Source organism: Oncorhynchus kisutch, linkage group LG19 (assembly GCF_002021735.2).
Source record: "Oncorhynchus kisutch isolate 150728-3 linkage group LG19, Okis_V2, whole genome shotgun sequence".
NCBI lineage: Eukaryota > Metazoa > Chordata > Actinopteri > Salmoniformes > Salmonidae > Oncorhynchus > Oncorhynchus kisutch.
In genome coordinates, this window is record NC_034192.2 from 30614506 (window position 1) to 30640339 (window position 25834).

The 25834-nt window shown below is 43.2% G+C and overlaps 2 protein-coding genes across 3 annotated transcripts; one reads left to right on the forward strand and one right to left on the reverse strand.

Moving 5' to 3' along the window:
* The first annotated feature begins 768 nt into the window (after positions 1-768).
* LOC109864644 (myozenin-2-like) lies at positions 769-7238 on the forward strand. The gene is made up of 6 exons (XM_020452499.2): positions 769-974; positions 2066-2150; positions 3473-3630; positions 4484-4634; positions 5138-5312; positions 6373-7238. The coding sequence occupies exons 2-6, from the start codon at positions 2072-2074 to the stop codon at positions 6557-6559; spliced, it is 750 nt and encodes a 249-aa protein (XP_020308088.1). The 5' UTR covers positions 769-974; positions 2066-2071; the 3' UTR covers positions 6560-7238.
* On the reverse strand, positions 7154-25482 carry LOC109864643 (pre-mRNA-splicing factor RBM22-like). 2 transcript variants are annotated; one of them, XM_020452497.2, is made up of 11 exons: positions 25341-25482; positions 18926-18979; positions 18805-18834; positions 14943-15075; positions 10170-10270; positions 9887-10059; positions 9473-9673; positions 9158-9322; positions 8888-8976; positions 8682-8810; positions 7154-7729 (listed from the first exon to the last, which is right to left on the reverse strand). In XM_020452497.2, exons 1-11 carry the CDS (start codon positions 25392-25394, stop codon positions 7593-7595), a joined length of 1266 nt encoding a protein of 421 aa, XP_020308086.1. In that variant the 5' UTR covers positions 25395-25482; the 3' UTR covers positions 7154-7592. The 2 variants fall into 2 exon arrangements, with proteins under 2 accessions (XP_020308086.1, XP_020308087.1); XM_020452498.2 differs by lacking the exon at positions 25341-25482 and adding an exon at positions 19166-19238.
* Positions 25483-25834: the final 352 nt, after the last annotated feature.

Consider the following 25834-nt stretch of genomic DNA (forward strand, 5'->3'; position numbering starts at 1 on the left):
AAAAACTCTGGTATTGATCAGTCTCAAAACAGCCTTTGGATTACATAGTTTATGGCTTTAAAAAATAAAATGGGATAAAAATAATGAGTAAAAAAAAAAAGATTTTGTTTTATGAAACAATAAGCAAGCACTTCACGGTTGCCTCAAGCGGTGGTAATCAGCTAGACAAGAAAAAATGAAATTAATGCCTGAGCAATTATTGCTCACTACAGTGAATGGAAAAACACTAGAAAGTAAATCAATATGAAGCACAAGCTCTTCAATACCTCAATGGTCTTCTGTAAATGTAAAGTGGGGCCCTGGAAAGCAAGAGCGGCACAGTGAATGTATCCAGGCAAATCTCACAAAAAATAAAACTCTGCCAGGAACTAACCTCTAACCCTTGAACCCGCCTATGCCCTCTCCACCCCAATGACCTCAACTCTTTGACTGGCACGTCACGAATTCTGTGAAACACAGGTGGGCATCCTGATGACATCATCCTCTGTGTGTGTGTGTGTGTGTGTGTATGTATCCGTTCATCATGCCAAGGAGCAGCTAAATGCTTGGCCTCTGCATCTGAGGGCTCAGTGTCACTGTCTGGACGGAGTCAACAGCTGTTCCGTCAGAACACACACACACACACACAGAGGGGATCAGATTTGTATTATCAGGGACACAGGAGGGCAGGGTTGTAAATCCTTACACCCTTACACCCCCCTCCCAACCAGCCCTCTCAACTTACCCCCTTGCCCCCCTCATCCCCTGGCTCTCTCGCTCCTCGCCTCTGTTAAAATAACCTGTGAGGTTAGCACACGGAGCATCCAGGGATCACTGGTATACAAACTGTTCCCTCACAGATGAGAAGCATCAGAGTGGGATAGGGAGTCATCCCAGTTTCAGAGACGATAAATCACACAGCGATATACTCACCTCATATCACCCCATTTCACCTCACATCACCTCTACGGCTGAACCTGTGAGAAGAGAGACAGGTAAGATGGAATCATAGGCAGGATCTGGGGTTTGCAAGATCTGCAAGATTTTACTCCAACTTGGGTATTGTCCAGCACAGTGCAGTGTGAATATGTCAACGGATGTGTGTGAAAATGTAATCTACATGTCTTACAGCAGGAAACACAGATGTAACTTTCTGTTTATACATGCTATTTGTTATCCATCTGCCAGCCATGCTGATGGGCAGAGGTGGAAAAAGTACCCAACTGTCATACTTGAGTAAAAGTAAAGATACCTTAATAGAAAATGGCTCAAGTAAAAGTGAAAGTCACCCAGTAAAATACTATTTAAGTAAAAGTCAAACAACACCATTTTCTAGTTATTTTTATTTTTTACAGATAACCAGGGGCACACTCCAACATGTAATTTACAAACCAAGCATTTGTGTTTAGTGAGTATGTCAGATCAGAGGCAGTAGGGATGACAAGGGATGTTCTCTTGATAAGTGTGTGAATTGGACCATTTTCCTGTCCTGCCAAGCATTCAAAATGTAACTAGTACTTTTGGGAGTCAGGGAAAATCTATGGGATAAAAGTACATTCTTTTTTTCAGAATGTAGTGAAGCAAAAGTAGAAGTTGTCCATAATATAAATAGTAAGGTAAAGTACAGATTCCCCCAAAAAGTACTTTAAAGTATTTTTTACTTATGTACTTTACACCACCGCTGATGGGGAGCAGTCATGCAGCTACAGCTTATGTTTGGAGCACACATCTTACTGTGGTGTTCAGAGTTAATGATAGCTTCCAGAAAAAAGCTAATCTCTAAGGGACTTTCTATATTAGATCTAGAGAATATATTACGCTCAAACAACATATTCATGAGTTCTATTCATGTTTCCATACACAAAAGATGAGTTGTGTGGAACTGTTAAAATTATACTCTGATTAATTCATATATATGCGCATGTTTTTTTTTGGGGGGGGGGGGGGGGGGGGGGTCTTTGAGTGACACACTAGCCAACTACTGTGATCTTGTAAAAGATCTAAAAGATGTGTTTGAGCGTGTATTCCTAAACCAGAGCCTAACGTGAACTCTGTTCATCCGTTCACCTCATCCATCCCCCACCAGAGGGAGATGATGCAATCAGTGTATGATGACCTGTCCAAGCAGAGGATACAGCAAGCCAAGGCTCTGTGTACAGAGGCCAGGGGAGGTAAGACTATAGAGATATATTCAATTACTATTCCCATTCAATTCTATAGTTACATTCAACTGAATATACTTTATTGATCTCCCGAAGGGGAGATCAGCTCAGAGAACAGCAGCGTTCAAATGTCTGTCATCCTAGAGATGGAACTGAATAAACCTGACTAAACTCCAAAGCGGGGACATTAGGTTTGACTTAGACAGCAGTAGCAAACAGTTCATACACCCAGGCATAGGCTACAGAGTATAATTATTAATCACACGCCGCATCACATTAGTACTCACAAACGTATAGAGTACGTTAACGGATTAAACCCTAGAGACTACATTAGAACTCTGGAGTTAGAACTCTCAGTGGGCCGAACAATACTCAGGAGGCATTCCGTGTGGTTTTGTTTGTCTGTTTTCTGATGGTCTCAGCCAGCAGCAGGTGCTGGCATCAGGCCCATCTGACTCAGCATAATGTGATTCCCCGGTTGGTGGGTTTTAAACAGGCACTTCAAAAGGCAAGTCCTGTCGACAATGCAGCTGGCATAAGGCAGGAATTCACATAAACTTTACTGAGAGAGAGAGTGAGAGCGAGAGAGAGAGAGAAAGACAGAAAAAGAGAAAGAGAGAGACAGAGTTCCTATAAGAGATACTTCTTCCAAACATCCTATTTATATACCCAGTTACCCATGCAACACTGCACCACAAAAAACATTACACACCCTCAGCCTGCATCTCTCAGGGCTATTCCAAAGTTATAGTGTAATGCTACAATCTGGTGGCAATGCATGGGGCCAAATAGGAAACTCAACACTAGGCTTTGTGGATAAGTGATGATATGATATTTGAGGTTATGGTTTATGGGTCGGGTCAGTTGATCTTCAATAAATAGTTTGGAGCTGAGAGGAGCCAGAGACCTTAATCTCCTACGTACTGAAAAAGAACACTTCAGAACACTTCATGAGTCATGAGGAAACCCCTGTTGCTGGGGGAAGCCAGGTTCTCTCTTTGTGATTCAACATTCACAGGGTTTCTCTGACTGACACAGGCCAGCAGATAGAAATGCTACTGTGCAAGTCAAAGACTTAGATACAGCAAATCAGATTCTATCTGATCTGATCTGAGTCCCTGTAACTGTCTTATTCTCGGTATTTGTCTGTTTGTGTCTCCAGTTCATGCCTTTCCCTGCTTACTTTTCTTACTTACTAAAATGGTTTAATTACTTTGACTTAGTGGTACAAGGAGTGACTTACCCCCATACAATGGAAAGCACTTTGAGACCTAGTGAAAGACAAATATAATACTTTATCTTTATGCTGTGCTTTTGTTTGTGTGTGCCAGGAGGTATGAACTTGGGGAAGAAGATCAGTGTTCCCAAGGATGTGATGATGGAGGAATTGAACCTTCCGTCCAACCGCGGCTCCCGCATGTTCCAGGAGAGACTGAGACGGGTGGAGAGATTCACACTGGAGAACCAAGTCCATGACCATTACAGCAATGTAAGAACACACACACACGTGCATGTATGCACGGACAAATTCACACACGCACATACATATTCTCACATTTCAAACACACACACCCTGCCTCTCTCCACTAGAGATGACATGACATTTCAATGTAGAACAGAATGCTCAATTAATGTTCAAAGACATTTTATTTCTATGGAAACACAATAAGGCAATACTGTACATATACAGACATATCCACACTGTTAGACCCACGGACTTGTCATCCTAATGTGCAGTATTGTGCAAGCAGCTTGTTAGCCTGTTGGATTTATGGCAGAGCTGTTTGATGAGGCAGTGTAACCTTGGCCGTCCCCTCTCACTTTCTGCTTTGCTGCACTCTGTCCCCTTGGAGCACGAGAACTGGGCCAAGGTTATTGGTAGAAATCAGAGGGCCACACTTTAGAAAAAAGGGTTCCAAATGGGTTCTTTGGCTGTCCCAATAAGAGAACCCTTTTGGGTTCCAGGTATAACTTTTTGGGGTTCCATGTATAACCCTCTGTGGAAAGGGTTCTACATGGAAAAGCAAAGAGGTAGAACTATTTTGTGTTTCATGTATAACCCTCTGTGGAAGGTGTTCTACCTGGAACCCAAAAGGGTTCTTCTATGGGACAGCCAAATAACCCTTTTAGGTTCTATATAACACCTGTCAGGTGGTAACATAGATATTCTAGGCGAAATCTACTGTAATGAGTGCATATCATTGGCTGTATGATGGAGAGATTGAGGCAGTGGAACTGTCCCCAAAATTGGTTGTTATTCCATGGTGGTTATTTTCCCATGATAATGCACACAACTGAGTTTGAATGGAGCTAATCCAGAATGTTATTGTGTCCCTGCCCAGGGCCTTCCAGAGCCCTTGCCCCCCCAGACCATACAGGGGCCCCAGAGGGGGAAAGAGAACCAGGCATATCTGATGCCTGGCAACCACAGTCTGATCACCACTCTACAGAAGACTGAGGCCATGAACGGCAGCCCCAACGTCATTGCCCCAGGTAGCTGGTAACATGAGAGGGATTAGAACCACATGGCTTAAAGGGATAGGTCACCCCTACATTCAGAGGTTGCAATATTGGCTCCGCTTTGCTTCAGATTACTTTTGAGCTATGGAAATGGCAAACTTTGATTTTGGGATGAACTACCCATTTGAGTGTGCCGTTATGACAAAGGGGGTTTAACCACCCATTTTGGACACGTTACATTTTGGAAGGACGAGGTTAAACAAAACACTATTGCTCTGACAGTTTGTTTTTAAGGCTGTGCTTGAGAATATCTGATAACACTCTGGGTGCTAGTGTATCTGTGTCCTGACCTAACAGTAGGTTCGTTTTTGGGTCTGAGTGACAGCCAGCTAAGCCTTGTTTATTGTGCTGGATTTACACCAAGTTTAACACTTTCTATTGTAGCCAGGACCAACATCAGATCAAACAACCTGCTTTAAATGTGTAAACCCTAAGAGCTTTCAGGGACTGAGTCTGGGACTGACCTTTGACCTCAGGCTACGTGGGCCCCCTGAAGGAGATCCCTCGTGAGAAGTTTAACCTGACAACCAGGTCCTACTGTTCCCCCTGGAGGGAAGCCCTGGGTGACAGTGACGACCTCAGGTCCTCCCTCAGCACCCAGTTCCCACAGAGGGCCACACTACAGCCAGCCAACTACAGGTGTTTCAACAGGTCAGTCTCACTACCTCACTAACCCACAGGGGGTCACACTACTGCCTGCCAACTACAGGTGCTTCAACAGGTGAGGAACTGCGATCACATGGAAGCCTGACACATGTAGCCAAGTCACAAACATAGAGGCCGTCTAACTAGAGGACCTCTGAGGACTTCACAGTACAAAGGCAGGACAATATTATGCATGTATTCTTTGGAAAGACAAATTCAAGACCCCACTCAAAGTGAACATGGCTCGGGCTGAGGCTTAATGCACATTTAGCACAGGATTAGCGATCGGCTATCAAATAGAGCTGCAAATGACCGAAGCATGTTATCAAATGAATTATCACAATTATCTCTTAAATTAGCTTCCCTCGGCACACGTCCATGTTTCCACTGTTTGAAAAGCAATCCCGCCTCTGGCTCGCACCCCCTTGGACTGTGGCTGTCAGGCGGGCGGCTATTTTAACATGGGCTCGTGAGAAATGATCCCCCAGGGGGCTTGCATGCCTTTCAGCCCCTTAAAGACTGATGGCGCACAAAGGGGCTCATCTTACCCTGGCACACGCAAGATTGCGTTACACCGATGAGGCAAGAACAAAGGCTAAACTTGGTCTGAGACTCTCCTCACGCACAACTTTTAGTCTACTGTCAGTCATTTTGGTACCAATCATTCAGTACTGAAGCACACAGATGCATTGACTTATTCCTTTAATTAACAAGGTATCTGGGGTTAATTAAGTCTAAAATGAGGAATACAAACTGTGTGGGACAATTGGGAATAAGCTCCATCTATAGTCAGATGATTCCTTAAGGGTTCTTCCTGAATTCCCAACAGATGTTGATTATTTCTGACCTAAAATATTAGTTAAACCAGGCCAGCCAGGGTCATTAGTGGAGCTCTGTGTGGATGCCTGGGTATCACAGAACATCTAAAAGCTTCTTCTTTCTACTCACCTGTTGAGTGAGAAAGATCTGATACCCAGAGAACGTCTTTGGTGTTATGTAAGCTTGGATATACTGAGTCATTCTCTTCCTCAAATATACACTTCTAACAAGCATCCCTCTCCCTCAGAGCGGCCATGCCATTCGGAGGCGCACAGCAGAAGAGTATGAGGGTCATCCCAGTGATGGGGTTCGAGCTGTTGGACTCCCAGCGCCTCCCTGGTACGATCCTGGACCGCATGTGTAAACGGCCCAACTTCAACAGAGTACCACGGGGATGGGGTCACGACTACTCCCCTGAATCCACCGACCTGTGAGAGGACCACCACTCACCTATTACCTTCAAACTTCCTGTGACCTTTGTGAAATCGCAGGCTAAAAGACTTAAGCATCGCTTTACTCTTATTACCCTTCCCTCCCGATTCAAAGATGACTCCCTCTAGAGTAGGTAGCCCCAAACAATTTTTATATTAAGATGCTTTCATCTATTTAATGGTTATATTAGGATAAGGGTCTGTGGTTAGGGGCAAGTTCTAACTCGAGCCCTCTGGTATTCAGTCAGTGCCATAGGGAAAGACTGGTGAATGATAAGAGTTTCCTGATGAGAGCTCTGTGGATGGGCCTGTGTGGAGGCTAACTGAGAACTTCTGAATCAATCAACAGTTCATTATGAGAGTTGAGCCCAGGCAAACGACGGCCAGTTGAGGGGAGAGGTGATTTGTCTCTTTTTTATTTCAAAAACGCCCTCTTACTTAGCCCAACTGCCCCATTTCCCTCACCACTGGCCTCCCAACTCTACAACTCGACATAACCTTTGGCTCCCTTCCCTCCTACCAACACACTTCCTTCCTCCGTCTTTCTTGCCCTCTGTTATAAAGGATTGATTTTGTGATATTGATTGCTTTAAAATGTAAATGATAGAGAACTTGTTTTAATGGCAGAAGTGGACAACAAAACATCACAATAATAAACGGAATCATTTTTGTGGAAAATTAACATTGTATCAAAAATCAAATCCATAATATGAATGAAAATCAACACGTCTAAAAATTGTCCTTTCAAGGGGCTGCTCTGCAGGATGCCTTTCAACATTTCAACAATTTCTCCATTCTGATGTTGTAAATCTAAATACACTGATCCATGACATTTTCTAACACCCGGGTGAACCTCAAAGTTAGATGACATTGCCACTGGATGCTGATCTAAGGCCCGTTATGCATTTCACATAATTACGATGGTGAGGACTGGGGGAGGGTAAGATGATCCTAGACCTGTGCCTAAGAGAAACTTCTGCCCAGGGCAATTATCTCAACCAGAGATGTTTGGCATAGCAAAGTATCACCATGGTAACTAGTCGCCATGGCGGGCAGCGTGGGCACCCATGCGCTGGGGGTCCTGGGACGGGTAGTGGATGTGTCCTGGGGGTCTCATGCCCATGGGAGGAGGGGGACCCATCGAACCCATGTGGAACATAGGCGCACCAAAACCTGAAGGTAAAAAAACACAACATAAATGAACAAGGTACACATTAGGTGTCACATTGTGTGAGCGCTAGCTCAGTGACATACTAAACTGTCCTCACGGTCAACTGCATTTATTTTCAGCAAATTTAACATGTGTAAATATTTGGATGTCTTCCCTGTAACGCAAAGCGTTGAGATTGCCTGTAATGACAACAAGCTCAGTCCGATGTGACACACCGCCCGAGACAATGATGGACCCTCCACCTCGATCCCGCTCCAGAGTACAGGCTTCGACAATAAACACAAATCCGACCATCACCCCCAGTGAGACAAGACCCGGACTTGTCAAAAAGCACTTTTTGCCAGTCCTGTCTGGCCCAGCGATGGTGGGTTTGTGCCCATAGGTGACATTGTTGCCGGTGATGTCAGGTGAGGACCTGCCTTACAACAGGCCTACAAGCCCTCAGTCCAGCGTCCATCAGCCTATAGCAGACAGTCTGAGCACTGATGGAGGGATTGTGCGTTCCTGGTATAACTCGGGCAGTTGTTGCACGTCATCTGCCACTGCGAAGACGATCAGCTGTCTGTCCTGTAGCACTGTCTTAGGCAGCATGCCTAAGGCACGTTCACGCAGATAAGCAGGGACCCTGGGGATCTTTCTTTTGGTGTTTTTCAGAGTCAGTAGAAAGGCCTCTTTAGTGTCCTAAGTTTTCAGAACTGTGACCTTAATTGCCTACCGTCTGTAAGCTGTTAGTGTCTTAATGACAGTTCCAGAGGTGCATGTTCATTGTTTATGGTTCATTGAACAAGCATGGGAAACGGTGTGAAAAACCCTTTACAATGAAGATCTGTGAAGTTATCTTTGAAAGATAATTATCTTTGAAAGACAGGGTCTTGAAAAAGGGACATGTCTTTTTTGGCTGAGTTTATAAGTATGGCCAGAATTTTTCCAGGGCAACAAAGGTGTGACTGGTACCTGGAGGTGGTGGGTTGATGCCGGGCGGCGGGGGCAGAGAGATGTTCATGACATTAGGAGATGTACCAGGGTCCAGATTGAAGTAGTTAGTGGGAGCGTCTTCTTCCAGAGCAGGGGGTGGGGGGAGAGCTGTGGGAGAGAGAAGAGAGTCAGAACACAGACAGGCTCACACACACAGTCTTTCAAAGCCTCCCAGACAGACTTACCTCCAGGCAGTCCTGGCACAGGGTCTAATCTGGTTCCCATCTCACTGACCCCATCCTGGTAGGCCTCCTTTCCTCTGGCTGCCTGAGACCTGGACAGTCACAACACATTAGGGTACACAGTGAGTAGGGTGCCGGGATGCATGGAGACCAAATATAAAGACTCCCAAATATTTTTGCCCTGCTGTTTCTACAAGGTTGTCACCATCTAGCTAGAAAGGAAGGACTTCGAATACATTCTCCTCCTTTAACTGGTAAGCTTTGACCTCTTACCTGCCCCACTTGACGGTGAGCCTGCGTCCGTTGATGATGAGCTTGTTGAAGGACTTCTCTGCAGCAAGCTCAGCTGCCTGCCGTGTGGCAAACTGGATGAAGGCACACTGCTGCCTCTGGACAATGGTGGTGGTCCGGATCTCCCCAAACTGATAGAAGTGATTCCTGTAGAAACAGACAGACACACAACGATTGAGGGCACAAGTTCCCAATTGCGTCACAGATCATTCAAACTGACTAAATTAATTAGCAATCCTGGTATATTTTGGAAAAGCAAAAATATATAATCAACTGACACTATAATCAGAAACCTACCTCAGCTCTGCATCTGAGATGGTATCTCCCATCCCCCCTACATAGAGTGTGGTGATGGTCTTGTCCTCAGGCGTGTCCAGTCTGGGCATGGTGGAGGCCCGTTTCAGCAGCTTGTCAGCCACAGGGTCATTAATACCATAGTAACGGTCCTTAATGTTCTGGTCTGCCAGGGGATCATCTGGGTCTGTGGGCTTCTCGTGCCTGATGCGGCAGGGAGAGAGTGTGCATGAGAAGGAATAGTTCTCCCCAGTCAATCTAGGTTGATTTCTTGCTCAACAGCACCACCAAGTGAAATGTCATTACAAATCACACAGACAGGAGGGGCTGTATCTATATAGTCATTGTACTGTACACACATGACCCAACTGTAGCCCTTATAAAGAGATGGAGCTATCTTTTAGATTGCGCTCTCACCTATAAGGACACTCCTCTCCTCTCTTGCACTCTCCCTTCACCCAGAAGGAGCAGATGTGGGGTCTGTTCCTCTTGTAGTAGGGTGTAGTGCGGGCCAACTTCAGCAGCATCTCACTGGAGCTGGGGGCCTTACCCAGCAGACCCACTGGCCGTGTCCCATCAGAGTTCCCTATCTGAGGACAAAGGGAGTCAGGGAGATAGGTAGGTTAACAGGGGTAAAACACTGGAAGTTGAATTTGTGAACACAGAAATACCGGGGATGCAGCCGTCTCTCCACACATACCTCTCTCTCAGCATTCTGTGTGTAGTACTCCTTGTTCACGTCTGACTTCGGCACGTCATCCTTGATGTCCAGCCCGGTGTCCCTGACCTGGATTGGCAAACCTGTCGATCACAGACGTGTAAATGTCTTGGATTCGGTACTGAATGGGGACTTAGTTTTTATGGGTTCGGTTCTGTTCTGATTTGGCATGCTTTGGTTTTCCATTTCAAAATGTAATCGATGTAGGTTTGAACATTGTTACAGAATGTTGCTGTAGCTCAGGGTTTCCCAAATTCGGTGTGACTTCCTCATCAAAAGAATGTTAATATTTCCAGATTATTTGTTTTTGCTTAGATTCATCCAGCCGGTTTTAAAATAAGGTGCAATACCCCCGCTCTTCAGTATGCTTTATATTTAACAAAAACTCACCCAAATGTAATAAAGATGTATCCACCCGTACCAGCACGGGTACGGTTTAGTACCCAGGTGGAAAAACCTAATTACATGTGGCTTTAGTAAAGTCAAGGTCCCCATGACTTGAACAAGTGGTAAGCAGTGTTGTCCATTAGCGCTGGCAGTCGGCTAATTAGCCAGCCACATTTTCCACTTCAAGCTAACTTTTTATGGGCTTATTTTGGACTAAGCTTATCACCGGCCTTCCCAAACACAAGCAAATACAATTTTAGGGGTTCGCATAGAGATTTTCGGCATTGCCGATTAATTAGGGCCAATTTCAAGTTCATAACAATCGGTAATCTGCATTTTTGGGCACTGATTATGGCCGATTACATTGCAATCCACGAGGAAACTGCATGGCAGGATGACCACCTGTTACGCGAGTGCAGCAAGGAGCCAAGGTAAGTTGCTAGCTTGCATTGAACTTTTCACAAAAAAAACAATCAATCTTCACATAATGACTAGTTAACTACACATGGTTGATGACATTACTAGGTTGTCCTGTGTTGCATATAATCAATGCGGTGCCTGTTAACTTATCGTCAAATCACAGACGACTTCAACTTCCCCAAACGGGTGATGATTTAACAAAAGCGCATTCGTGAAAAAAGCACTATCATTGCACAAATGTACCTAAACATCAATGTCTTTCTTAAAATCAATACACACAAGTATATACCATTTTTTAAAACCTGCATATTTAGTTACAAGAAAATATTGCCTGCTAACATGAATAACTAGTGAAATTGTGGCACTTCAAGAAGAGTCCAGGTATATGCAACAGTTTGGTCCGCCTGGCTCATTGCTAACTGAACTAATTTGCCATCATTTTACATAATTATAACAGAACCTTGAAGGTTGTGCAATGTAACAGCAATATTTATACTAAGGGTTGCCACACGTTCAATAAAATACATAACTGTTCCATATTTCACTGACACAAACCGGTGCACCTGGCACTTACTACCCTGTTCAAATGCACTTAAATATTTTGTCTGGCCCATTCACCCTCTCCATGTCTCAAGGCTTAAAAATCCTTCTTTAAACTTCTCTCCTCTCCATTTACACTGGTGGAAGTGGATTCAACAAGCGATCATAGCCAGGAACAATGGGTAGTGGAGCACCTCAATCTGGTCCAAATATGAAAATTAGGGAACCACCTTTCCGAAGAGGCAACGAGAATGCCCATCTGTGTGTGCGCACGTCTACCAGGTTGTGTAGCTGTTAGCGATGATGCTAATGAAAACAGTTTTCTGTTAGATGGTAAGGCTTTCCCAAAAACCTGCTCAATTAAACATTAACTACAAAATATACTATGCTTACATGGCAGAATGATATGATTATATTCATCAATCCAGTGGGTATATGTTTTTGCAAACTCTACCATCATGTGCACTACAAAAACACTGTTAAACACTTGAATTAAAAGGGTAACTACACCCAAATCAAAAATTCTCCAGTGTTTCCCAGACCTCAAAAGTGTCTCCTAATGTGGTTTAAAACTTAAGGCTGGGGGCAGTATTGAGTAGCTTGGATGAATAAGGTACCCAGAGTAAACTGCCTGCTATACTCAGTCCCAGAAACTAAGATATACTAGTAATATGCATACAGTGGGGCAAAAAAGTATTTAGTCAGCCACCAATTGTGCAAGTTCTCCCACTTAAAAAGATGAGGCCTGTAATTTATCATAGGTGCACTTCAACTATGACAGACAAAAGTAGATTTTTTCCACCAGAAAATCACATTGTAGGTTTTTTAATTAATTGATTTGCAAATTATGGTGGAAAATAAGTATTTGGTCAATAACAAAAGTGTATCCCAATACTTTGTTATATACCCTTTGTTGGCAATGACAGAGGTCAAACATTTTCTGTAAGTCTTCACAAGGTTTTCACACACTGTTGCTGGTATTTTGGCCTATTCCTCCATGCAGATCTCCTCTAGAGCAGTGATGTTTTGGGGCTGTTGCTGGGCAACACAGACTTTCAACTCCCTCCAAAGATTTTCTATGGGGTTGAGATCTGGAGACAGGCTGGGCCACTCCAGGACCTTGAAATGATTCTTACGAAGTCACTCCTTCGTTGCCCGGGCGGTGTGTTTGGTATCATTGTCATGCTGAAAGACACAGCCACGTTTCATCTTCAATGCCCTTGCTGATGGAAGGGGGTTTTCACTCAAAATCTCATGATACATGGCCCCATTCATTCTTTCCTTTACATGGATCAGTCGTCCTGGTCCCTTTGCAGAAAAACAGCCTCAAAGCATGATGTTCCCACCCCCATGCTTCACAGTAGGTATGGTGTTCTTTGGATACAACTCAGTATTCTTTGTCCTCCAAACACAACGAGTAGAGTTCTCAAAAGTTCTATTTTGGTTTCATCTGACCATATGACATTCTCCCAATCTTCTTCTGGATCATCCAAATGCTCTCTAGCAAACTTCAGACGGGCCTGGACATGTACTGGCTTAAGCCGGGGGACACGTCTGGCACCGCAGGATTTGAGTCCCTGGCGGCGTAGTGTGTAACTGATGGTAGGCTTTGTAACTTTGGTTACAGCTCTCTGCAGGTCATTCACTTGGTCCCCCCGTGTGGTTCTGGGATTTTTGCTCACCGTTCTTGTGATCATTTTGACCCCACGGGATGAGATCTTGCGTAGAGCCCAAGATTGCGAGAGATTATCAGTGGTCTTGTATGTCTTCCATTTCCTAATAATTGCTCCCACAGTTGATTTCTTCAAACCAAGCTGCTTACCTATTGCAGATTCAGTCTTCTCAGCCTGGTGCAGGTCTACAATTTTGTTTCTGGTGTCCTTTGACAGCTCTTTGGTCTTGGCAATAGTGGAGTTTGGAGTGTGACTGTTTGAGGTTGTGGACAGGTGTCTTTTATACTGATAACAAGTTCAAACAGGTGCCATTAATACAGGTAACGAGTGGAGCCTCTTAAAGAAGAAGTTACAGGTCTGTGAGAGGCAGAAATCTTGCTTGTTTGTAGGTGACCAAATACTTATTTTCCACCATAATTTGCAAATAAATTCATTAAAAATCCTACATGTGATTTTCTGGATTTTTCCCCCTCATTTTGTCTGTCATAGTTTTGTCTGTCATCATATGATGAAAATAACAGGCCTCTCATCTTTTTAAGTGGGAGAACTTGCACAATTGGTGTCTGACTAAATACTTTTTTGCCCTACTGTATTTGGATAGCAAACACTCTGAAGTTTTTAAAACTGTTTGAATGATGTCTGAGTATAACAGAAATCATATGCAGGCAAAAAAAACGGAGAAAAAAATTGTGGGAAATCTGAGGTTAATAGTTTTTCAACTCACTCCCTGTTGAAGATAGGAAGTGCAATATGACCAATATCCCACTAAAGCTTCCACTAGATGTCAACAGTCTTTAGAACCTTGTTTGATGCTTCTACTGTGAAGTGGGGGAGAATGAGAGGGGAATGAGTCAGAGGTCTGGCAGAGAGCCACGAGCTCAGTCTCGCACGCTCACGTGATAGTTAGCTCTGTTCCATTGCATTTCTACAGACAAAAGGAATTCTCCGGTTGGAACATTATTGAAGATTTATGTTAAAAACATCCTAAAGATTGATTCTATACTTCGTTTGACATGTTTCTACGACCTGTTTTTAGACTTTGTCAATAATTTCCGCTGTACTTGCATGTGCTTTGTGAGTTTGGATTTGTTTTACCAAACGAGCTAACAAAGGAGGTATTTGGACATACATGAACTTCATCAAACATTTGTGGAAATGGGATTCCTGGGAGTGCATTCTGATGAAGATCAAAGATAAGTGAATATTTGTAATGCTATTTCTGACTTCTGTTGACTCCAACATGGCGGATATCTCTTTGGGTTGATTTGTCGTCTGAGCGCCGTACTCAGATTATTGCATGTTTTGCTGACACAGCGGTTGCATTAAGGGGAAGTGGATCTAAAATTCCATGTATAACACTTGTATTTTCATCAACATTTAAGATTATTTCTGTAAATTGATGTAGCTCTGCAAAAATCACCAGATATTTTTGGAATTACTAAACATAGCGCGCCAGTGTATACTAGTGTATACTTTCGCCGTAAAGCCTATTTGAAATCGGACACTGTGGTGGGATTAACAAGAGGTATATATTTAAAAATGGTGTAAAATACTTGTATGCTTGAGGAATTTTAATGAAGAGATTTGTTGTTTTGAATTGGAGATATGGGCAGTATCTTGCAGTAACATTTTAAATAAGACTTTAAGCTCAACAGAAGACAGGTTACTCTACATACTTGTGGAAACCACTGAGTAAGGTGGTACAGGTAAGACATCTATGAATTATATGACCTACCGTACTCCAGGTCAAGCAGACAGGTCTGACAGACGTTCTTCATCTTGCTGCAGGTCTGACACACCTCTGTCTTCTTGAAGCGCATCCTTGTTCCTGGACACCAGCGGAACACAGTGAAGGGACGAGCACAGATCTGAGGGGAGGAGAAGTGGCGAGCAAAGAGTTCAGTGTTTCTGCTGCAGTCATTTAGCTGTGGTGCTATGCTTCTTACATCTGCAAACAGCTAGTTTGTATTTTCTTAGCAAGTTGGGCCTAAATCTTGTTAGCCGCTAGGGTTGCAGATTTTTGGGGAATATTCAGAGGTGGAAGCCTTCCGTGGGAATATATGGGAATTAACTAAAATATATGCAAATTACTATTAATACCATTTAAAAATGAAGATCTTTTCATTGGATATATTTACCATATCATATGGAGACAGAAACAAACATTTTACCTTATGAGTACACATAATTGCAAATGATTAAATCCTTCCAATAAAAAATAACAATGAATTTAACTTTTATTAAATGAGTTGACTCTTCACATGGGATGATTTCACTGAACAACAAAAGAAAGAATATTGAATGATCCCCGATGATCCTTCGCATCTCCCAAAAACAATTTCAACATACAGATGAAGTCAGAAGTTTACATACACTTAGGTTGGAGTCATTAAAACTTGTTTTCAACCACTCCACACATTTCTTGTCAACAAACTAGTTTTGGCAAGTCGGTTAGGACATGTGGCAGCATCGTGTTTTGTGGGTGCTGTGCTGCAGGAGGGACTGGTGCACTTAATAAAACAGATGGCATCATGAAGACAAACATATGTGAATATATTGAAGCAACAACAACATATCAGTCAGGAAGTTAAAGCTTGGGTGCAAATGGGTCTTCCAATTGGACAATGACCCCAAGAATATTTCAAAAGTTGTGGCAAAATGGCTTAAGGACAAAGTCAAGGTATTGGAGTGGCCATCACAAAGCCCTCGCCCCAATCTCATAGAAAATGTGTGGGCAGAACTGAGAAAGCGTGTGCGAGCAAGGAGGCCTACAAACCTGACTCAGTTACACCAGCTCTGTCAGGAGGAATGGGCCAACATTCACCCAACTTATTGTGGGAAGCTTGTGGAAGGCTACCCGAAACGTTTGACCCAAGTGAAACAATTTAAAAGGTAATGCTACCAAATACTAATTGAGGTAATGTAAACTTCTGACCCAATGGGAATGTGATTTAAGAAATAAAAGCTGACATAAGTCACTCTACTAGTATTCTGACATTTCACATTCTTACAATAAAGTGGTGAATCTAACTGGCCTAAGACAGGTATTTTTTAAAACTTTGATTAAATGCCAGGAGCTGTGAAAAATTGAATAAATGTATTTTGCTACGGTGTATGTACATTTCCGACTTAAACTGTACATCTCTAAAATGAGAGTCTAGAAACTAAAGGTTTGGTTGTCTTCCTCAGGCTTCCATGTCTTCTCCCTGGACCTCCTCAATGTCCACATTTTTAACATCACTCTGAGGCCGCATCTTCACTGCCCAACCTTGATGAGGATGGCTCGTTGCCAGGCCACCAATTTTTAACCCCTTGTATTTGGTCAGCCTGTTGCGTGCTTTGGTGTGTGTGTTCCCAAACAAGGACTAGTTGCACTCTGAGGCGGATGATATTAGTGGAGGAGGATTTGGGGATTTTGGAGGATGATGGAGGCAACAGGGGAAAGAGCCGCAGATCCACAAAGTCTCTTCCACCAGGTGGCTGATGAGATTGGCAGTCGTGCCAACCTTAATGTATCGCCATCCCAAAGCCCTTGCTTAGAATTTTACTCCACACTGCCAAGAGCCTTGCCCTCATCCAGACACCATAGGCCTAGTTGATCTCTGCACCAGACAGGATGGCCTTGCCAGCATACTTAGGGTCCAACATGTACGCTGCGGTGTGTATGGGCTCCAGACAGAAGTCTTCACGCCTTTTGATGCATTTCAGAACTGCAGTTTCCTCTGCTTGGAGCAACAGTGAAGTGGGCAGGGCAGTACAGATTTCTTCTCCTAAATCTGCAAGCAGAGTCTGAACATCAGACAGGATGGCATGGTCTCCCTCAATCCATGCAATGGCTACTGATATAGGTTTCAGGAGTTTCAGGTAGCTTACCACTCTCTCCCAAAATACATCATCCAGGAGGATCCTCTTGATGGGGCTGTTCATATCGGCAGACTGTGATATGGCCATTTGTTGGAGAGACTCCTTCCCCTCCAGGAGACTGTCAAACATGACAACACACCCCCAAAGGGTGTTGCCGGGCAGCTTCAATGTGGTGCTCTTATTCTTCTCACTTTGCTTGGTGAGGTAGATTGCTGCTATAACTTGATGACCCTTCACATACCTAACCAGTTCCTTGGATCTCTTGTAGAGTGTATCCATTGTTTTCAGTGCCATGAGGTCCTTGAGGAGCAGATCCAATGCATGAGCAGCACAGCCAATGGGTGCAATGTGAGGGTAGAACTCCTCCACTTTAGACTAAGCAGCCTTCATGTTAGCAGCATTGTCTGTCACCCATTGCAAATACCTTCTGTGGTCCAACATATGATTTGGCACAGTATTAGCAAATGTACACAGCTTTTCCTTCTACATTAGCTGCAGTGAAATATCTCCACACATCAGATAGTGGCTGTGGCATTTCCTGTAAAGATTAGGAAAAAAAGAAAGTAAAATACAATTGCATGTACAGATAGTTAAGCAGCTAGATTTAAACAACTCCTTTGTAAGATAAATGAAACACTCCTCAGTTAGCAGGCTCAAGTAAGCTAAAACCCACACGGTAGCAAAAACTAAGAAATGATTTAAACGCACTTTACTGTAGGCTACTATTTACTAGTTGACAAAAAATTGTCGCCCCACCCAGTATTGTAATCAAAACTTACCAGAAAGCATGTATGTAGTCATCGGCTCAGACAGTGTAGTAGTGTGGGCTCAACAGCATCTCATTAGTGTGCAAGATCTTGAGAATCAGCTGTACATGTGATGGAAGAGTGCACTGCACATGTGATGAAGAATGCACTGTGCATGCAGAGGGTTGCAATTCCATTTAATTGGGGATAGTTTAACCAAAATATTCCACAAGACATAGAATTGACTTGTATATCCCACAAAAAGTTTCACTGTTATAACCTAACTTTTTTGATGAATTTAAGCAAAATTCCCAGGCTTAACTTCCCATGGAAAATTTCCTGACCCTTCGCAACCTTATTAGCCGCTAATGCTAATCGCTAGTTAGCTGGCTAGCTAATACATGTACTGAGAACAAATGTAATTAGCTACACAGTCTGATAATACGAGTGATGGTTTATACCTAAATCAGCATGTTTGTGCAACAGTATCTTCTAAATCAAAGAGAAATACGCAAAGCATGAATATGTTAGCTACATGAAGTAGCTAAGAGAAAACATTCAATGTAGCCAAAGATTATATGGTCCTCTAGGAAACATTAACACTGGTTCCTACCCTGTCACCGTAACTCCTCCCTGGCATTTTCATTCGTTGTCAGGCCAAACACTGTATTCTAAGTCCCCACTATTATATTCTAACTACAGAATTATAATAATACTTTTATTTCCATGATTCCAACAGTTCGATTGAGACATATCCAATGCAAAAAAACAATCTATTAAAAACAGACAGATTTTTAATGGGGATTTTTTTTAGTATTATGCTAATTAGATTTCCTCTAGCCGAAGAAATATACTCTAGGGGGTTAAACATGGCCATTGAACATAGTGGCAGGGCCCCACGCAATATTTCAAGATATGTATTCACTGAATACTGCACTTCCTATATTGCATAAGAGGACTAAACTGGAATAATCAATTATATATTACCTTGCATTCTTTCCCATACTTCTCTTTGCTCTGTTAAAAAAAAGTAAAACATTAAGGATTCTGCAGCAAAAGTTAGAATTTCAAAATAACAAGTGCAAATACAAACTGGAAAGAAACTCACCATGCGGATGTATGGATTTTCCCCCAAACATGTCTGACACAGAATTGGGAAATCCTGGAGGAAAATACAAAAATGTTAACTAAAAGTGCAGCCAACACGCAGCAATCCCGGTCTATCATAATAACAGAGCCTCATGGTTTCTCTGGTCACAAGCTACACATTGTCACACATTTCTTGCTTGACCCAGTGTGTACTCTGGCCATATGCTACAAGTGCTGGATCCAGTAGCACCTACTTTACCATCTGTTGTTTGACTGAAAACACATCTTCCGTCAAACTTCTAACCATTCAGGTCTTCAACATCAACCACCTCATCAGGAAGCCTAAATATAAGCATCTGCTGAGAGCACAAACTTCCTGTGTGAAGTCTTGGGTTGCAGGGTTCACACCCAAGAGAGAGAGTGAGGTGAGTGTTTGTTTACAAGTGTGTTTTGAGTTAGTATTTTGATTCTAACATAATAGGCTAATATTTCTGGAGGCTGTACAATGACAAGAGTTATCATACAAAATTAAGTCTGAAGTATGAGGGCCAGACGTATTAGGCCTATATGGGAACTGGAGGCATATAGAGAGAAGTTGGGACAAGAGAGGATTGTCCTCCAAAGTCAACCCAGAATACGATCTGTGCAACCTGACAGTACTTCTCATGGCTGGTTGATGTGTCAGGTGTGTCAGCTTTCGTGTAACCGGTTGTAACTGAACCCCTAAAAGATAGGGCTCAACATCTTTACAATTCATACACTGGCAGTTCACATGAGCCTGTGCTATTCTGACTATGTGATGGTTATTGAGGGACCCCTTTTCCCCTGACTGTCCAAGTCGTGTGTACGTATTAGTCAATATAACTTTATAACTACACTGCTTAAAAAAATAAAGGGAACACTTAAACAACAATGGAACTCCAAGTCAATCACACTTCTGTGAAATCAAACTGTCCACTTAGGAAGCAACACTGATTGGCAATAAATTTCACATACTGTTGTGCAAATGGAATAGACAACAGGTGGAAATTATAGGCAATTAGCAAGACACCCCCAATAAAGGAGTGGTTCTGCAGGTGGGGACCACAGACCCCTTCTCAGTTCCTATGCTTCCTGGCTGATGTTTTGGTCACTTTTGACCAATGCTGGCGGTGCTTTCACTCTAGTGGTAGCATGAGACGGAGTCTACAACCCACACAAGTGGCTAAGGTAGTGCAGCGCATCTAGGATGGCACATCAATGCGAGCTGTGGCAAGAAGGTTTGCTGTGTCTGTCAGCGTAGTGTCCAGAGCATGGAGGCGCTACCAAGAGACAGGCCAGTACATCAGGAGAAGTGGAGGAGGCCGTAGGAGGGCAACCCAGCAGCAGGATCGCTGCCTCCGACCTTTGTGCAAGGAGGAGCACTACCAGAGCCCTGCAAAATGACCTCCAGCAGGCCACAAATGTGCATGTGTCTGCTCAAACGGTCAGAAACAGACTCCATGAGGGTGGTATGAGGGCCCGACGTCCACAGGTGGGGGTTGTGCTTACAGCCCAACACCGTGCAGGACGTTTGGCATTTGCCAGAGAACACCAAGATTGGCAAATTCGCCATTGGCGCCCCGTGCTCTTCACAGATGAAAGCAGGTTCACACTGAGCACATGTGACAGTCTGGAGACGCCGTGGATAACGTTCTGCTGCCTGCAACATCCTCCAGCACGACCGGTTTGGCGGTGGGTCAGTCATGGTGTGGGGTGGCATTTCTTTGGGGGGCCACACAGCCCTCCATGTGCTCGCCAGAGGTAGCCTGACTGCCATTAGGTACCGAGATGAGATCCTCAGACCCCTTGTGAGACCATATGCTGGTGCGGTTGGCCCTGGGTTCCTCCTAATGCAAGACAATGCTAGGCCTCATGTGGCTGGAGTGTGTCAGCAGTTCCTTCAAGAGGAAGGAAATTGATGCTATGGACTGGCCCGCCCATTCCCCAGACCTGAATCCAATTGAGCACATCTGGGACATCATGTCTCGCTCCATCCACCAACGCCACGTTGCACCACAGACTGTCCAGGAGTTGGCGGACGCTTTAGTCCAGGTCTGGGATGAGATCCCCCAGGAGACCATCCGCCACCTCATCAGGAGCATGCCCAGGCGTTGTAGGGAGGTCATACAGGCACGTGGAGGCCACACACACTACGGAGCCTAATTTTGACTTGTTTCAAGGACATTACATCAAAGTTGGATCAGCCTGTAGTGTGGTTTTCCACTTGAATTTTGAGTGTGACTCCAAATCCAGACCTCCATGGGTTGATACATTTGATTTCCATTGATCATTTGTGTGATTTTGTTGTCAGCACATTCAACTATGTAAAGAAAAAAGTATTTAATAAGAATATTTAATTCATTCAGATCTAGGATGTGTTATTTTAGTGTTCCCTTTATTTTTTTGAGCAGTGTATATCTCCCGTCTCTAAGCTGATATGCCCAATGGGACGAACAAGCACTGTTGAACTTAATTTTTTTTACGTGCGGGAGACTAGGGAAGCCCTTCAGTGTCAAACTGTGGTGATTTTTTATATAGTTCTGAAAACGGTCCAAAATCCAGATATTTTTAAATCACCAAGATATCTTTCTTTAACAGAGTACAAACAGAAAACATCCAAATATTGCACTACATGTTTTTTCATATTTCACTTAAAAAGCACCAACACTCAGCTTGATTGTTTAAAACTGCATTTGCTGGTATTGTTTGCTTTAAATAATAATTACTAGAACAAATTATTCTACTTTACAATAGACTTATATTTGAATTGAAGCCAAATATGTAAATGTTATATTTCCATTATAAATGTTTTTATTTTTAGTTTGCAAAAATAAATAAATAAATTCTCTCTCATTATGGGGTTTTGTATGTAGATTGATGAGGAAAGAAACTTTAATCCATTTTAGAATAAGGTTGCAATGTAACAAAATGTGGAAAAAGTCAAGGTTTCTGAATGCTTCCTAAATACACTATCCACCAGCTTCTTATTATAGCATTATCACTCACACACCCCCCAGCCCTTAGCCGTGGTTTATTGGCCATATACCACACCCCCCTTTGGACCTTATTGCTTACATATACCACAGCTTTCAGACAATAAGCATTCAGGGCTTAAAACACCCAGTTTATAGTGGCTTGTATTTATGGATGCCATGTGAAGCCAGGCTTCCCCAAAAATGAATAACACAAAAAACTTTTCTTTCATAATTTTTCTACAATTCACAAGAGGCTGAAAGTATCTCACAGGAAAAAGCATCCAAGAGAGCAAAATAGCACCCCTCTGTCTTTCTACATGTAGGCCATGTATCTGATGCTGTCTAGTCCAAACGAGTAGGACACTGCTGACACCTGTAGAATTGAAGGCAAGGGAAGCCAGTAGAGTATCTGGCCTCTCTTGCCAAGAAAGTTCATTTTTATTTTTTAAGTGCCAATCAGCGTTGAGCTAAACTGAGCGAGCTCAAATGTGAATGGTCCAGGCGTACCAACAAAAAAAAAAGTGTAAAGGGAAGCCAGCTTGGATTTGGCGTCACTCCTATCAAATCCTAACTGGAATTGTTGCACCTCGTGTTAAATTAGCCATGGATAGAGATAGGGATTTGGACTTGCAGTTTTACTTAATTCTCCATACTGGCCAATGATTACAAGGGAGATTCTAATCCAACCATTAATTCAAATATTGTTGTGCCTAGAGGATGGAAGTTAAACATGTACAGTAGCTAGATGTAGAAGGCTAATATTAACTATCTAACGTTGCCCATGAATGTTTATTTATTTATTTATTTTATTTTACCTTTATTTAACCAGGTAGGCAAGTTGAGAACAAGTTCTCATTTACAATTGCGACCTGGCCAAGATAAAGCAAAGCAGTTCGACAGATAAAACGACACAGAGTTACACATGGAGTAAAAACAAACATACAGTCAATAATGCAGTATAAACAAGTCTATATACAATGTGAGCAAATGAGGTGAGAAGGGAGGTAAAGGCAAAAAAGGCCATGATGGCAAAGTAAATACAATATAGCAAGTAAAATACTGGAATGGTAGTTTTGCAATGGAAGAATGTGCAAAGTAGAAAAAAATAAAAAAATAATGGGGTGCAAAGGAGCAAAATAAATAAATAAATTAAAATTAAATACAGTTGGGAAAGAGGTAGTTGTTTGGGCTAAATTATAGGTGGGCTATGTACAGGTGCAGTAATCTGTGAGCTGCTCTGACAGTTGGTGCTTAAAGCTAGTGAGGGAGATAAGTGTTTCCAGTTTCAGAGATTTTTGTAGTTCGTTCCAGTCATTGGCAGCAGAGAACTGGAAGGAGAGGCGGCCAAAGAAAGAATTGGTTTTGGGGGTGACTAGAGAGATATACCTGCTGGAGCGTGTGCTACAGGTGGGAGATGCTATGGTGACCAGCGAGCTGAGATAAGGGGGGACTTTACCTAGCAGGGTCTTGTAGATGACATGGAGCCAGTGGGTTTGGCGACGAGTATGAAGCGAGGGCCAGCCAACGAGAGAGTACAGGTCGCAATGGTGGGTAGTATATGGGGCTTTGGTGATAAAACGGATTGCACTGTGATAGACTGCATCCAATTTGTTGAGTAGGGTATTGGAGGCTATTTTGTAAATGACATCGCCAAAGTCGAGGATTGGTAGGATGGTCAGTTTTACAAGGGTATGTTTGGCAGCATGAGTGAAGGATGCTTTGTTGCGAAATAGGAAGCCAATTCTAGATTTAACTTTGGATTGCAGATGTTTGATATGGGTCTGGAAGGAGAGTTTACAGTCTAACCAGACACCTAAGTATTTGTAGTTGTCCACGTATTCTAAGTCAGAGCCGTCCAGAGTAGTGATGTTGGACAGGCGGGTAGGTGCAGGTAGCGATCGGTTGAAGAGCATGCATTTAGTTTTACTTGTATTTAAGAGCAATTGGAGGCCACGGAAGGAGAGTTGTATGGCATTGAAGCTTGCCTGGAGGGTTGTTAACAGTGTCCAAAGAAGGGCCGGAAGTATACAGAATGGTGTCGTCTGCGTAGAGGTGGATCAGGGACTCACCAGCAGCAAGAGCGACCTCATTGATGTATACAGAGAAGAGAGTCGGTCCAAGAATTGAACCCTGTGGCACCCCCATAGAGACTGCCAGAGGTCCGGACAGCAGACCCTCCGATTTGACACACTGAACTCTATCAGAGAAGTAGTTGGTGAACCAGGCGAGGCAATCATTTGAGAAACCAAGGCTGTCGAGTCTGCCGATGAGGATATGGTGATTGACAGAGTCGAAAGCCTTGGCCAGATCAATGAATACGGCTGCACAGTAATGTTTCTTATCGATGGCGGTTAAGATATCGTTTAGGACCTTGAGCGTGGCTGAGGTGCACCCATGACCAGCTCTGAAACCAGATTGCATAGCAGAGAAGGTATGGTGAGATTCGAAATGGTCGGTAATCTGTTTGTTGACTTGGCTTTCGAAGACCTTAGAAAGGCACGGTAGGATAGATATAGGATGTAAGTTAGGCTAGTGAGCAAGCATTTTAGCCAGGTAGCCGAGGACAACAAAAAATAAATGTAGTGCATGTCAGAGTGACAGACCGTTTTGTCAACATGAGAGGATGGCGGCAGTGGCGTTTCTCTACAAGTAGGGTGAGTGAACATGCGTTGCATGAACGTGCTAACATACAAGCCCTTAACCAACAATGCATTTAAGAAAAAAATAAGTGTTAAGTATTTACTAAAACAAACTGAAGTAAAAACAAAACAATTAAGGAACAACAATAAAATAACTGTAGAGGGGCTATATAGAGGGGTCACAGGTTAGTCGAGCTAATATGTACATGTAGGTAGAGGTAAACTGACTATGCATGGATAACAAAGTCTATGACTAGGGTGGCTGGAGTAATTTGTAGGGCCTTCCTCTGACACCGCCTGGTATAGAGGTCCTGGATGGCAAGAAGCTTGACCCCAGTGATGTACTGGGTCGTACGCACTGCCCTCTGTAGCGGCTTGAGGTCGGAGGCCGAGCAGTTGCCTAATCAATTAGTTGTCTTATTGGCTCGGCCTTTTTTAGTCACATATCACGGTCGCAAGCATATGAATTAACAGGGGGAAGGCTACCCCGGTGATTTTAGCCACGCACCGCTACTGCCAGTTTATAACAAAATGTAAACAGCTAAACCAAATACTATTAATTACCCCTTTCACCTGTGGCTAAACCGCTTCTAGTTGACTAGTTATCTAGCTAACTTGCGACACAGCCATGCTTGCGCTACTAACGTTCGCTAGTTGACGTTAGCCTTTGGTAGCAAATCATGATTCACATACAGAAGTATTGGCAAAGTGAAATTAATTACAACGTTAGTTTATGGTTTCATATACCCTCATTTTCCAGGTTATAATACACACAATATTCATACCATTTAATACTTACCGCGTCTTCCCAATTCTGTCTGTTGTATGTGTTAGCTCCCAGGGACGTCGCCATTTTTACTTGTGGTCGTAAAACACAACCCTACCGCGCATGCACCGCCCCGACAATGAATTCACATCCCACAATGCAGCACGGCGCATGCTTCTTTTCATGACATTAACCTCCTATTTTATTTAAATAAAAAAATATAAATATGAAAAAGAAACTCATTAATCATTATGCAACTATATTAATTAATATCTGGAATTAATTGAAGATGTGCGCCTGGTTTTGGAAAACCCAATTAGCACATTGGAGCTGTAGTTGGAGGATGTTTCAGATTAGGGATGAACACTAATGGAGTCATAACACCCTAACGTTTATATAAGGTCGTGGAAGAGGCTCTCTGCTGAGACACCACATACAGGGATAATAATACATCTACAAGCCTAGAGGTTGGAGTATTCTGCTTGGCACAACAGGCAGGAGGTTGGGCTCAGACAGAGATGGGGTCA

Bases quoted from the DNA above. Each gene is read 5' to 3' on its own strand.
- LOC109864644 (XM_020452499.2), top strand. From the start codon at position 2,072: ATGATGCAATCAGTGTATGATGACCTGTCCAAGCAGAGGATACAGCAA. The intron at 4,635-5,137 runs GTAGCTGGTAAC...CTTTGACCTCAG, and splicing joins CCCCAACGTCATTGCCCCAG to GCTACGTGGGCCCCCTGAAG. The intron at 5,313-6,372 runs GTCAGTCTCACT...CCTCTCCCTCAG, and splicing joins AACTACAGGTGTTTCAACAG to AGCGGCCATGCCATTCGGAG.
- LOC109864643 (XM_020452497.2), bottom strand. From the start codon at position 25,394: ATGGCGACGTCCCTGGGAGCTAACACATACAACAGACAGAATTGGGAA. The intron at 18,835-18,925 runs GTGAGTTTCTTT...TTTTTTTAACAG, and splicing joins AAAATCCATACATCCGCATG to AGCAAAGAGAAGTATGGGAA. The intron at 8,811-8,887 runs GTAAGTCTGTCT...TCTCTCCCACAG, and splicing joins TGTGCCAGGACTGCCTGGAG to CTCTCCCCCCACCCCCTGCT.